General features: G+C 43.3%; 1 protein-coding gene and 1 long non-coding RNA gene across 14 annotated transcripts in view; both read left to right on the forward strand.

Annotated features, from left to right (window-relative positions):
• The window catches only part of LOC130187285 (uncharacterized), a 94,246-nt gene that overhangs the window by 61,501 nt on the left and 18,422 nt on the right, over positions 1 to 14,323 (forward strand). The window lies entirely within an intron of this gene.
• Positions 1 to 14,323, forward strand: part of myt1la (myelin transcription factor 1-like, a) — a 70,377-nt gene that overhangs the window by 50,427 nt on the left and 5,627 nt on the right. For 5 of the 11 annotated variants that reach the window (XM_056404712.1, XM_056404710.1, XM_056404717.1 and 2 more), the window contains 12 exons: positions 1,876 to 2,159; positions 2,887 to 3,111; positions 5,750 to 5,901; positions 6,048 to 6,116; positions 6,745 to 6,807; positions 6,894 to 6,977; positions 9,885 to 10,106; positions 10,282 to 10,373; positions 10,615 to 10,718; positions 11,625 to 11,684; positions 12,199 to 12,342; positions 14,056 to 14,118. In XM_056404712.1, the coding sequence (XP_056260687.1) occupies positions 1,876 to 2,159; positions 2,887 to 3,111; positions 5,750 to 5,901; positions 6,048 to 6,116; positions 6,745 to 6,807; positions 6,894 to 6,977; positions 9,885 to 10,106; positions 10,282 to 10,373; positions 10,615 to 10,718; positions 11,625 to 11,684; positions 12,199 to 12,342; positions 14,056 to 14,118 (1,562 nt within the window). The remainder of the gene's footprint in view (positions 1 to 1,875; positions 2,160 to 2,886; positions 3,112 to 5,749; positions 5,902 to 6,047; positions 6,117 to 6,744; positions 6,808 to 6,893; positions 6,978 to 9,884; positions 10,107 to 10,281; positions 10,374 to 10,614; positions 10,719 to 11,624; positions 11,685 to 12,198; positions 12,343 to 14,055; positions 14,119 to 14,323) is intronic. The other 6 variants (XM_056404713.1, XM_056404718.1, XM_056404716.1 and 3 more) reach the window with 6 other exon arrangements.

Raw genomic sequence — 14,323 nt, forward strand, 5'->3', positions numbered from 1 at the left:
TGGAGGATTTCTATTCATTCTCCTGTTCTGGGGAGAACATTATGTACTCTAAAAGCAGCACACACACACACACACACACACACACTCACTCACTCACTCACTCACTCACTCACTCACTCACTCACTCACTCACTCACTCATGCTCAGCACTCGGCGTATTCTCTTTGTTGCAGCACTGGAAACACTGGTGTTTTCCGCCTCTCCACATGGCTGGGGTGAAAAGCAGAGTTATGGAAATGCCAGGCTTGAGAGCCTGCCTCCTCTGAGCAGAGGATAGAGGGATGGAGGGAGGGATGGAGGGAGGGAGGGAGGAGGTGCAGATGGAGAGATTGTGAAACAGGAGAGAGATAATGAAGGCGAGCCCTGTTTCTTTGGCTGGGAGCCATTAGTGAGATACAGGCAGGAGGGAGGTTTTTAGACGAGGTGTCTGCGCTCCCCTCCGTCACGACTCCCTCCCTCCTCCTCTCTACCATCGTTCCCTCCATCAGCATCACTCCAGCCGAGCCCAGATTCACCATCTCACCATCATGCAATTGCCATGTCTTTCTTCTTCTTTGTCCCTACAGCTTTCCTCTCTTTCCACTTCTATCTTATTTTCCCTCTGAATCTCTGCGCCTCCCAGTCTGGTGTTACTCTGTATTTTTCTTGTTAACAAACCCCATGAGGAGACCAGAACAACAATGTGTTAGTCCGTCTCTAATTCTGAGACTTTCCGACTTCCCTACCCGGTCTGTGGCACTGAGCCCCAAGCTCACTGGCTCCTACCGGAGACATAAATCTCCATATTTGTAGTTTAAATATATAGTTTTATTTCCTAATTTCCTAAAACAGCTGGGCACAGCAGTTTTCAGCAATTATTACTCAAACAGGAGGAAATAGCGAATTTGTTGGGGACTACTTTCAGCTGCGGATTAATACAGTTCAGGTTCAGGTTAATGTCTGTCATGTCGACTTTGCCCAAACACACTGAAACACCAAACCTGTATTTTGGGATTTGTACAATCTGGAGAAGGTTTTTGGAAAAGCTTTGTTACAGGAGTGAAATGACAGCGAACAAAAATGTAAATGCAAATTTAACTGGCAGGGAAAAGGAATAAATACAGACAGGAACAGTTCGGTAACTTCCTAAAACAGCTGGTCACAGGAGTAAAATCACATTCGAAGAGGACTATTTTTCTAGTGAGTATTTGTGAGTGTTTTTTAAGGTGCTATATGTAGTTTAGTATTTGCTATAGCTACCTAGCTAGCATTAGCATTAACGGCTGTTTACTGACCAGTCTAGAACAAATATTGAGAGTTCAGCATCAAACTTCATTCCCGTCTCTATCTCTGGAAAACAAGCTTCTTGTTTTGCTTCTATTTCTTTCAACTGCCAAACCTGGTTTCTTGCTTTCTTTTTCATCCTCTTGTGTTGGACTGAGGCAGACCGGACGCTACAGTGACTCACTGAGGTGCAAAGTGGTAGTACACGATCTGCTAGCTGGTTAGCATGCTAACTTCAGTAGATATCTCTTCACATTCTGCAGATAATATGAGTTTATTTTTGATTATTTTAAATTGAATACTGACACACAGCACCTTTAATAGTTTAGTGAACAACAATGCACAGTGCACTGTTCACACAGTCCATCAGGAGAATCATTCATTGTTGGTCTTTTCATGGGATCTGTTAAAAATTTGAAAAATACATGAGCAGCCTTTAAGTTTCTTTCTCTTGCCTTTCCTTCATCAGTCTTTCATTTGCATATTTTTAAATGCATCAGAAGTTCTTTTTATAATTTTGGTTCTTCTCTAACAATCCATCTGCTGCACAGTTTGGCTGGATGCCACCGTCACTCTAACAAACCGACCATATGCGTGTGTGCGTCCCTGCAGCGAAGCGCTACTGTAAGACGTCGAGCCCGGCCAGCAGTACGACCAGCAGCTACGCTCCCAGCAGCAGCAGCAGCCTGAGCTGTGGAGGAGGAGGAGGAGGAGGAGGTGGCGGAGGGGGCGGAGGAGGAAGCAGCGCCAGCAGCACCTGCAGCAAGAGCAGCTTCGACTACACCCACGACATGGAGGCGGCCCACATGGCGGCCACGGCCATCCTCAACCTGTCGACCAGGTGCCGGGAGCTGCCGCACGCTCTGGCGGGAAAACCCCAGGACCTGCTGACACAGGTAGTCTGAGACTTAGTTGATTTGTTCTTTATTTATTATATTCAGTTTGGTTGGAACCAACAAAACTACTGGTGTAGGTTCAGGAGGAGATCACAGGGTCAAGGTTAGCCGGCTGTTTAGGGTCACAGTTGCGCTCACCTGCTGTTTGACCTCTAAATGAAGTCGTTTAGATAATCTGGATTAACGGTTTGTTTGCATGTTTCCAGATATCAGCAGTCATCCTTTAAAAACTATCCTTTAAGTTTGCTTTAGGAAAGACTTTGGGAATATGAACCTCTTTTCGTAACCCAGAGGAGGATCAGTAACCAGAGATTACCGACCGCAGGAAACATTTATAATCCTTAAAGGGCAACTCCACCAGTTTTACACATGAGGATCATTTTGCTGGACTGGAGGAGACATGTGAAGTCTAAGAAAATAACCCTGATGATGTCATGAAGGTGACCTCATATGGGATGAGATGTCGTTGTGACGTGACGTTGGGACGCGGCGTTTGAAAGACGAGGGCGTTTAACGATCATGGGAATTGTTCCTCGATCTGTTGAGGATATCTGGGCCTCCTATATTTAACCTGTGACCTGTGAGTCCGTCAGCTTCATTAAAGTGAAATACTGAACTGATGTTGGTGATTGAAGACCAGGTCATCTACTCATAAATGCTGAATCCCCCATAACTGTCACCAGCCTACGTTTACCCGTCAGATATCTTCTCACTGTGTCTCCGTCAGAGTCCGGTTGGTGACCTGGACGACAGCGGTGCAGTGGATGTGGCGGGTCAGCCCGGCGGTCCGGAGGGCAGCGGGACGGTGTTGACCCCCCTGCAGCCGATGTCGCCCCAGCGGCAGGCTCTGCTCAGCAGCCGCTGCTACCAGCTGAGCGAGGCCGACTGCTGGGACCTGCCCGTGGACTACACCAAGATCAAACGCCTGGGAGACGAGCAGGACCACAAAGAGGTAACAGGAAGGTCCACGTCACAGCGCACTGACTTTATAATCAAGAGGTTTATGGTCTAAAACTGTTGCTTTTCCACAGACGCAGATCATAGAATCGTTTAGCTATAAAGCGCCTCAGATCTTACATGTGAAGATTGCAGTAACATTAACAGGTAAAACCGAAGCTCTAAATGTTGCTCATGCTCCACAACCTGCCCTCACAGTCACAGTTAACAACTTTAACCACTTCATTTAACGTATATTGAGGCAGCCTGTCCCCTAATCATGCAGAGTCAGGATAATTTGAAGCATGAAATTGAGAGATTTAAGGAACCCGGAGTTTGTATGAAAGGCTGCGTGCATAGATTAAGAGATGATGATGGTGTGTAAGCTGTTTAAAGCGACGCTCGTCCTCTGGTGCGTGGCAGAGAAACTGTGGACTCTGTGGTCGGTGGTCAACGACATAATGTTTGCATCACTTTACATACAGGAGAGGCAATTCTGTGAGTTTGGAAAGGGCTAGTGTGTGTGTGTGTGTGTGTGTGTGTGTGTGTGTGTGTGTGTGTGAACGTTCACTTACCAAAGTTAAATCAACTTTAAAGGGATCACATGACTCATCAGACACGTTGACTCAGCGATACGTAACATGTGACGTATAATTTAAGTTTTTAGAAAAGTTCTGAATTAACATGTTTAACATTTATAATATATGAACAAGGACGAAACGAAACTAAAGAGGAAACATCAGAAACACAATACGACACAATGATCTATGCAAAGTGATAAATCTGATGGAGTTTACAGATAAAGTTTTTAGTTTGCAGGCTTTGTAAAGTTTACAGAAGTTCGATTAACACTTTATTTTATGGATTTCTCAAACGTTTCCTGGAATGAACTGTGTAATTTGTAGTAATTAAAGGTCAAACAGAAACTCTGGGATTATTAATTTTCTTGGTTTAGTTGGCTGTGAGTGAAGCAGTACTGCTCCATTTAAATGTAAATTAATAATCAGGCAATATCCAATAATTACTGGAAATGTTATTGTTCATATGTGAAATAGAAAATGTCAATTTTATTCTTGTAGTTTTTACCCTGAAAAATACAAGAAGAGAAGAAAAGGTTGTAACCTGCTCTTAAATATTCACATCAAATTCAAAACGTAGGTTAAAACGACCTCATTCTGAATTATATATATGTTCTGCTTCATCATGCCCAGTGATACTGAACAGTCCGGGATCTGCTGTGACCCAGATGAAGAGAGTGGATCTGGATCTCTTAGATTTAATCTCGGGTTCAGGTCAAAAGAAAGAAATTGATACACGACGTTTAGAAGCAGGAGTAAAATGAACGGCTTGTCAGTTTAACTTTTAGAATTCAGATGAATCACCCTGATTGTCATGACGGATGCAGGCGTCTCTCCGGCGTGCTCGCTGCGCTCCCATGTGAGCGGAGGCAGCACTGCGTCAGCTCGCACTCAGCAGCTCTGTGAGTGAACGCTTCAGGAGCCCGTGCACTGAAATGCTGAATTACGCTGCTAATACATAAGTAAAACACGGTAGATCATCTGCACGCCTTAAATCCTCACAGATCTGATATCACACAGAGCAATCCATGCAGCAAATTGCTACATTTGCCGCGTCGGATTTAGAGCACTGAAGTGAAAGGTTTTAATCAGGAGAGTAATTGCGTTTGTTAATGAAGCACGACATTGCAGAGGAGGCTGGAGCCTGGAGCTGGAGCAGCTGATGGGATTTTCTCCAGACAGTCCTGAACGATTTCTGCTCCCGACTGAGGAGGTGTGATGTGTGGACTGCAGAGCAGGCTGCACAGAGTTAGACCTGATGAACTGCTGCTGGTACATTTCACTGAGGCGTTAGCATGTGTGGAGCTAATCAAACAAGAAAGGCACAGAGGAGTGATTCTCACCTCCTGCTGGTTTTATAGATGCTGCATCAGTTTGTCAGTTTCTGTTCATCTGGAAACGAGAGTTCATCATTTTAATTTAAAGCTCCATATTTTCTTCTTCTGTGTTTTATTTGAAGTGTTGATCCATCAGAAGATATAAAAAACATCTCAGTGTAGTTTCACATCTCCTCTCTCAGGCTTCTCTCTGCAGCTCTAGTAACAACAGGTCAGTGAGCCAATCAGAAGAGAGGAGGCTCTGAGCCTCTCTTCTGATTGGCTGACTGTTTTCTGAGTGATCCAATAAAAATAAAGCAGATTTCAGGTAAAAACACTCAGAGAAACCAAATCCTGCAAGGTTTGGATGGTGGGTCCAGGTGGGCGGGGCTTGGTGACTGCTTTGTTGTGACATCACAAAGTTCCAGAAGTCCTGACGGCTGGTTTTAAGGCTCAGTTTCTGAATACAGGCTGTGTGCATTTCTCTGTGGACTGAGGCTTTGATACTTTCACAGTATTAATATAGAAGCTAGACCTGATCTATAATCACACTACACATGGACACACACCTTTACACTGGAGGAGCTTTAAGTTTAACAAACACAATGACACCTCTCCATCTGTAAGAAAAATATTTTTTAATTAAACACCTTAATAAGATGGAGCCTTTCTGTTCAGACAGTGACCAGGTTTGGAAATGTAAAGTTGTGTGTACTCTGTGTAATCATGTTAACGTGGAGCTTGTAGTGACGTGCTGTAGTCGGCTTATTTCTCGTCCCTACACCAGAGCGATGAGCTGGATCCCTTCCAGGAGCTGCTGGACGAGCAGCGCTACCCGACCGAGGTGACCATGCCCAGCCCCAAACACCACAAGTACCCGCCCTGCAAGGAGAGCAAGAAGGAGCTCATCACGTAAGACTCTGCAACGCTGTTACACAACACTCACAACACAGCATCAACTCCCACGTCACCACGCCACAGACTCAAAGTAAAAACTGACTTTAATGGTCTTATCAAAGGAAACTGACCCTGGTATTTTGTCTCTTCACCTGCTGCAGGTTGTCGAGCTGTCAGCTGGCCGACAAGAACATCCGCGGGATGATGACGACCAACTCTCAAGAACTCAAGTGAGTTTAAAGCACCGACTGTAAATAAAGATGGCCGTCGCCTCTCTAACATCAACCACTGGTTTCTGAAGCTCAGAGTGAGCTGCTACACTGTCACCATCTTGGCAGTGTCGGACTCCGCCCCTAACTCCCAGCTAATCCAAATATGGACGAGGGGGAGGGGCCTGTATGGAACAGCGACTTAGGTTCTCACCTTCCTGTCACTCAAAGAGGCCACGCCCTCAATCCTCCATAACTTTAGTCCTTAATAAAATTTAAACAGGTGAGTTATATAAACAGGTGAGTTATATAAACAGGTGAGTTATATAAACAGGTGTCATGAAGGAGGAAATCAGCTCTAGAGACCAAAACAGTTTTTGTACCAGGCTGTAAACATGTTTATTTCTGCTGTAAAGTTGGACATTTTAACATGGGAGTCTATGGGGACTGACTCACTGTTGGAGCCAGACTCTAGTGGTCGTTAGAGGAACTGCAGCTTCTGGTTCTTCATGTTGATGCTTCATGTTTCAGCCTCGGAGGTTGATGCTTGGTCGAGACCAAAAAGACAGAACAGTGTCCCTTCAGTTTTCTTTACTGTTGTTCAAAGTAGCATCATGTGATAATACAGTTGTGGTTGTTTGTGTCTCAGGTGTCCGACCCCAGGTTGTGACGGATCTGGACACATTACTGGAAACTACGCCTCCCACAGGAGGTACAGTACAACTGTCTGCAGTCACACATGAAACCGCCAGAAACACTCTGTCCACGCCGTCTTAAATCTGTCCCCCTGTCCTGCAGTCTGTCGGGTTGTCCACGCGCCAAGAAGAGCGGCATCAAAATCGTCCACAGCAAAGAGGACAAGGACGACCAGGAGCCCATCAAGTAAGGTTTCTGTGAGGCTTTGAAAACACTGATAAATTTTTCCTCTCATTAGTGGTTTGTGTTTGTTTATTACTAAATCATCCTCTTCAGTTACTGAATCTCCCGCTATCATTTGGAGGACGGCGTCATGCTGCCATCACATCCTCTCACAGTGTTGTGTTCAACGGACAGAACCTGAAATATCTTAATCCAAGATCAAAATCTCAAATCTCAATTAAACCCGAGCAGAGTTTTGTGAGTGTGTGGATGACAAACAGAAGCATAACACAACTCTATTGATCTGAGTGTGAAAATTCACTAATTAAGGCAAATTTTAGTATTTCGAGGGACCACATGCGACGCTGTAACAATACTGACGCCAAATAATGTCTCAGAGCACTTTTTATACTAATGATAACAATGGAGCATTCAGGACCGAACTAAAACCAGGGGAATTTCCATTTCTGTCTTTTCTTCCTGCTAACCAGCTATTTATTATGATTCTCCAGTTCTTACCACGGGAGTGATCTTTTAATGTGCAATCAGACTGAGGTATACAAGTATACGCCGGAGACAACGTGAAAGCTCCTATCATTGGTTTATTACAGTGATCGGCCTCAATATGCAGAAAAAACAAACAAACAATGAAAAGTGTTTTTAAACCTTTTAAATGTTTTTAAAGATCTTTTTGCTTTAAAACATTTAAAAAGTGGGCCCCAGCCCGCAGGTTGGGAACCACTAAACTAATCATTAATTTAAGGGAATTAATTCAGTCAGTTCAGACTGCAGCTAACAATTATTTTCATTACTGATTCATCAGATTATTTTTTATTATGTTTTTCTTCTGTGAGCTTAAAGCTGACGTCTTGTTTTGATATTCAGTTTACGTTCGTATAAAAGTCACAACAGCAACAAATCTTCATGTTTGAGAAGCTGGAACCAGAAACTGTATTTAAGCTTGATAAATGACAAAAAGCCAATTAATCAATTATCAGAGTCGACCAACAACAAAAAGTTTCAGTGATAAGATGAAAAAAATAAATCTTATCAAAACTCCACCGAGCTTTGTGGGTAATAGAGTTTTAATTTTAGAAATCCAGATCTACTTTTGACACATTCATCCGTCGACTCTCTTAAAATGCGGCCTGTGTACACTGACCTTTCTAACTTTAGGAGGGAATATTTTGGGGAGGAGTTATGGTCAGTCCTCCGCTTCACCTCGGGCTCCCAGCAGGCCGCGACCAGGAAAGGTTAGAACCAGTGAGCGTTTGACATTTTCGTTTAAGTGGAGCCATAATGTTGAGCCAATACGACCTTGTGAATAATCTAAAGTTCAGCTGGTGTCAGCCGGCGGCCAGCTGTTGCCGCCGCCACCTCTGTTCCATCCACCCGTCGTCATTAACAGTGGAATCATAATTAAGCTTAACCTGAGCTCGGCCCGTCGACGCTCGCCTCATTCTAATCAGCACAAATGTCAGTGCGGACGGCGTTTAGGGATGCAGGCGGCGGAGCCGGGCGTCTGGAAGCTGAGGCACGAGCGGCGTTTATCCTGCTCATCGTTACACTGCTGTGGCCTGGAGCCCTCAGAGGGGAGGAGGGGGAGGACGTGGGTGAGGAGGTGAACCGTCCCTCCATCAGAAACGTCCTGAACAGAGCTGAGATACTTTTTTAAAGATTTCTACTTGTGCTTTCTGTTGTTTTACTTCACCAGCATCATGTTTTTCATCAAGTGTTTCGATGATTTACTTCCTTCCACACAGACACTGGTTCCACTACGTCGTGTACAGAACATTACATAGTTAGAATTAGAACGCCTTTATCGTCACTGTCATTTCTAATAATGAAAATAAGATAAACAATATAAAAATATATATAAAACTAGAATATGAAGTTGAGTGTATTGTATCGCACAATAATAAATCACTTAGTTTAATGTGCTAATGGCTTTGGGGAAGGAAGTGTCTCTGAGTCTGGAGCGGTGTGTTTGGACGGACCTGGTCAGGCAGGTGCTGAGCGGGACGCGTGGAGTCCTTCATCATGTCAGTGGCTCTGCTGACGTAGCAGGAGCTGGCGGTGTCTTCCAGGGAGGGCAGCGAAGTCCAGGATGAGTTCCTTAATCTAATACAGCAATAAGATCATTTGGATAAACAAAAGAAAAGCAACTAAACACAGACTGTGGAGAATCTCCCTCCTCCTGCTCCGTTAGTTAAAACTCTGGTTGAAATTCTGAGTCGGACGTATCAGCAAATTCAACTTCATAAGTTCTTTTCCCCCTCAACAAAACCATCTACAGCAGCACAGAAACCGGAGGTGAAAGAGCTTCAAAGCCTCCGCTGACAGCTCCATCCACAGTGTTTGTATCTGGCTTCACTTGTTCACAAACAGCTACAAATATTTATCAAGTCAAGTTTCATTCTTGTCATTGTTAAAAACAACGAGACGGCGAAGCAATTCCCTGAGCAGCGTCATTAAAAAGAACAACAAAAATTGTGCCAATGATAAGTAGATATAATAAACTGAGTAAGCAGTTATCAGTAAAACACTTTAATATTTCAAGTTGGAATTCGTTTTTCCCATTCCCATTGAACGCAACATAAGCTCAGTGTGTCAGTCGTTAAAAATCTGCAGAAAATATGTTTGAGATCCCTCTGAAATAATTTCTGTCTCAGGTTAACTGGAGCTAACTGTTAGCTAGTCGCTAATCAGCTATGTTAGCAATAAGATGGTACTTAGCTGAATCAGCTAAAACAACTCTACAGTCATCACAGAGCCTGTTCACTGGGTCAAAGATTATTGATTAATAATAACCATGATTAACCATGATTGGTAAATTCCGCTGAGACACAACCAGCTGATCAACCAGCTGATCAAAGAGCTGGGGACCTCCAGCTCCACAGAGTGACAGTTAAAGTTTGCTCCTCCTCTCAGGTGTCCGGTCCCGGGCTGTGATGGTCAGGGTCACGTGACGGGGAAGTACGCCTCCCACCGCAGCGCGTCAGGCTGCCCCCTGGCGGCTAAGAGGCAGAAGGACAGCTACGTCAACGGCTCGCAGTTTGTCTGGAAATCTGGAAAGACGGACGGCATGACCTGCCCGACCCCGGGCTGCGACGGCTCAGGACACGTCAGCGGGAGCTTCCTGACACATCGGAGGTGGGATCTCTGCTTCAGCTTTGTCCAAATCAAGATGCTCATATCTCAAGTTATTTCTCACCTCACAGGCAGCCATTGGTTTTTACTTCGATTCACATAACACTTGAAATATGCTGCAGATTAACCGTCCTTCACGGACAGCACTTCACCTGCACGTGTGTTTGTTTTATTCCAGTCTCTCCGGTTGTCCCCGAGCCACCTCGGCCATGAAGAAGGCCAGGATGAGCGGCGTGGAGATGCTGACAATCAAGCAAAGAGCGAGCAAAGGTCAGAGCTACGACAACAGAAGAAAAACCCTGAATTCAGTCAAATGATTGAACCTGAAACTGAATCTGAAAAATCTGATTTTCATTCAAACAAGAGGAAAAACCACCTGCACTAAGATAACTTTCCATTGTGCAACTGTCTCACATATTTCAGATTAAATCATAAACTAAAACTTAATTTTCATTGTTTTTTCACTTTTGAGAAAATACATTTGTGTAAAACACGTTTTTCTTTCTTTCAGGCATCGAAAACGATGAAGAAATCAAACAGCTGGATGAAGAAATCAAAGATTTGAACGAGTCCAACAATCAAGTGGAGTCAGACATGATAAAACTGAGGACACAGGTACGTGTGTGGGAAGATCCCAGGACTAAAGGTTTATATACGATACATTTAAAAATCTTGTCTGAGAAACATTAAGAGACACAAAGAGGTTTATTCACTACAGGGAAAGTGAGGAAGACACACCTGAGAGAAACACTGACGGTAACTTGTCAGGTTTATTATTTGCAGATGATGCAGCTTAATTTATCAACTTTCATCCAGGTGTTTATTTACCTGAAGACAGAACTAGGCCTTGATTTCAAACAGTCTCATGTTAGAAACAGGCCGTCAGTATCTTTAGCATGTTTTTATCACATTTTAGTGAAATATCAGTCTTCCATGTGCTTCCATTTTAATTGTTAATGCTCCTCCACGTTAACCTGTTGTCTTGATAAATTCAGTATAATGTGTGTTTCCCCACAGAAAGGCTGTTTTACTTTGCTGTATTGTTGTAGATCAAGCTCACACTTCCTTCACAGATGCTTCACATTAAAAGCCTTCCAGTAGAGTTAATGTTCCCCACTGTCTAACACTCTGCTGATGATTCATATTTTATTTAACATGGTTTTCCCCACATAAAAAAGTGAAAAATAAACTGGGTCTGAAGCTCATCTCTTCTCACTTCCTGATTGATAAACCTGGATCAGGCCTTGAGCCCCGCCCACCACCTGCTGGCTCCAGGTGGACAGGTGACAGAGCAGAGAGTATCAAGATGGTGAGAGGAGGAAACATCAGAGAGACTCAGTCAGACCCAGACTCAGACTCAGAGTCTGTTGAGACCAGAACCAGAGACTAGCAAACGGGTCAGAACTGTTAGCATAGTTAGCATCTTTTATTTGTTTATGTTGTTTGTTAGCTTGCAACTGGCAGTGGCTGACACAGTGTTAGTGGTTGTGCTAATGCTAACTCTCTCTCTGTACTGACAAGGTTTCAGGTGTATTTAGCCCCGCCCCCAGTCCCCACCAGCTGACAGGATTGGTTCCTGAGGTGTGTGACGTATGAAACCCTGAATCTGTGTTTATGAGACTGTGATTGGTTCACTGCAGGTCAAGGTGGAAACACTCAGTTATGGTGATGTTGATTATTTCATCATCATGTGTCTGTATTATATAAAAACATCATGTGGACATTAACGAGGTCAAACACTGGGTGTTCATTGGAGGAGGGAGTCCTTAAAGCTAAAATCTCTCCCTGTCTGAGTAGGCTTTTAATTTGAAACATCTGCAGGAAGTGTTAGGTTCCAGTAAAAATGATTGTAAAGGGTCAGTAAGAGAAACTCAGAGCGGCAGATTGTTGTTGTACAGACTGTTCAGGTTATTTCAGACTCGGCTGTTACTTGAGTTGCAACTTTTATTTGAGAATTTACAAGAAGTTTATGGTTCAATTAATTACAAAAAAAGAGTCAAGAAAGTTAATCAGATATTTTACTATTATTCTATTAGACAGCCATGTGATAAAATCTTTGCTTTAACCTGCTGATGGTTGGTTTCCCTGTCTGCAGATCACCACCATGGAGACCAACCTGAAGTCCATCGAGGAGGAGAACAAGGTGATCGAGCAGCAGAACGACTCGCTGCTGCACGAGCTGGCCAACCTCAGCCAGTCGCTCATCAACAGCCTCGCAAACATCCAGCTGCCGCACATGGTAAGAGAGGATTCAGCTGCAGCTGCAGAGACACAAACACTCAGAGGCCGACGGTTTGTCACGACCGATGTTTTTACAGTTTTAGGATTCAAGCAGAAGCTTTACAGGAAACGAAAGGATCAGTTATATGAATGTTTTATGTTAAGATGAATACTTTGAAGAAACACTTATAAAAACCAGGAAATGAAATGTCAGACTGGTGCATCAAATTTTATTTTGGTAGGTAATTGGTATATAACTTCCTACACAATAAAGGATCATTCTTGTTATAGTCAGTAGCTGGTTGATTTACACCTGTCAGGTAGCAGCTTCCTTCCTCCGCTAAACATTTAATAAATACAAGAGATTCTTTCATTCAATTCACCAGTTTTTGTTAGAAATATTTCACTGAACTGAAAGAACTGGATGAATATTTGTCTGCAATGTCATTTTGTCATTTTACCTTTTATTGATCTCTTTTAAATTAATTGTTTAAAAAGGAAAACAAGTGGAAAAGTTGAAGCAGTGAAGTCAGATTCATTTCCATTCTAAGAAACTTGTTTTTAGATTTGTCAATAGATTATTGTCACATCTGGAAACACGACTGTCCAGATTATTTTGCACATTTTTTATGATTAAATAATAGACACAAATATTTCAGACTGATCTGTTTTGCAGAATAATCAGCTTGAAATTGTTTTATTTGTTTCCTGCTTTGTTTCAAACATTGAAATGTTTTTGTGGGACATGAACGATTTGAACTGATCTGAGACCAGCTAACATCTGCTCACTCATTTTAATCCAGGGAGGTGTTTAAAGTCGTCTCCAGCCTTTTTTCTGTAGCGACACTCAGGTTTTTTCTTCATCTGCTTCTTTCTGTTTGCCACCTCCTTTTTTTCCCAGCAGTCCATGCTGTGCTTCTTCTTCTGTGCTTTACAACGCTTCACAGAGTTTCACATAAAGAAACGGCCCCCGTCGTTTTTTTTTTTTTGTTGTAGTTTTTTCTTTCCGTTTGAGTGAAGTGCTCATGGCTGTGTTGACGTCATGTTGTCTCAGTGTAGAAAGAAGACTGGGGCTAATTGGATAATCTCTCCTAAAGCAGTATGAACAGAGTAGCTTGATAACTGGACTCTCTGCTTCCTGTGCTCCCTCTATTCCTGAGCGGGACCGCTTCATATCACACTGGAAGAAAAATGTCCGCCTTAACAAGGAATTTGATCTTTATCCCTCCTGAAATGAGCTCCACATCCTGCTCACATTCACTCACTCTAATCTTCTTTTAAATATAGTTCCAGCTTGTTTTCAGATAATCGATTAGATGATTTGTGTCGGGCAGAGTTGAAATTTTCACTCTCTAAATTGTAGAACGGGAGGAGCTTGCCATTTCCTGTTTCCAGAAAAATACAAAACTGGATTTAAGGCTCTGTTTACGCTGCAGGATCCAAATCGTAAATCGAATCAGATGGTTTTTTTTAGCTTAATTAAAGGCGTCACGTCGTCATCTCACCCTCTCCAGCGCCTCGTTTTTATTTCAGACGTGATAACGAGCCAAATTTCAGTTTGTATTTTCTCTCTGATCAGATCTGTGTGAGTGAAGTAAGTTGAGCTGCAGTGTAAACAGAGCTGGAGGGAGAACAGCTTTTTAAGGCGGACGTTGTGTCGTTCATGAAGCCTTGTGAGCGCCGCCGTGTGTCTAGCGGGCTAATACGCTTCTCTGTACACCCTCTCCTGTAGAGACCGCTGCCACAGAAAGAGGCCCCAGTAAAGCATAACTGCTGTTTACAGATGCCTCCCAGAGTAAGAGATCCATTTATCCTTTATCCAATTATCCTTCTCTTCTGCACTGTCATCCCCCCACCTCCCCCCACCCCCTCCTGTAACTCCCTAAACCCACTATGGCGTCCACACATCACAACTATCACATTATTCTGCAGAATAAGAGAGTGTAAGTCAGTCATTGTGACAGTAACTAACTCACCGGTGGACAGTTCCAGACAAATAC

This window comes from Seriola aureovittata, chromosome 19 (assembly GCF_021018895.1).
Source record: "Seriola aureovittata isolate HTS-2021-v1 ecotype China chromosome 19, ASM2101889v1, whole genome shotgun sequence".
Classification (NCBI taxonomy): Eukaryota; Metazoa; Chordata; class Actinopteri; order Carangiformes; family Carangidae; genus Seriola; species Seriola aureovittata.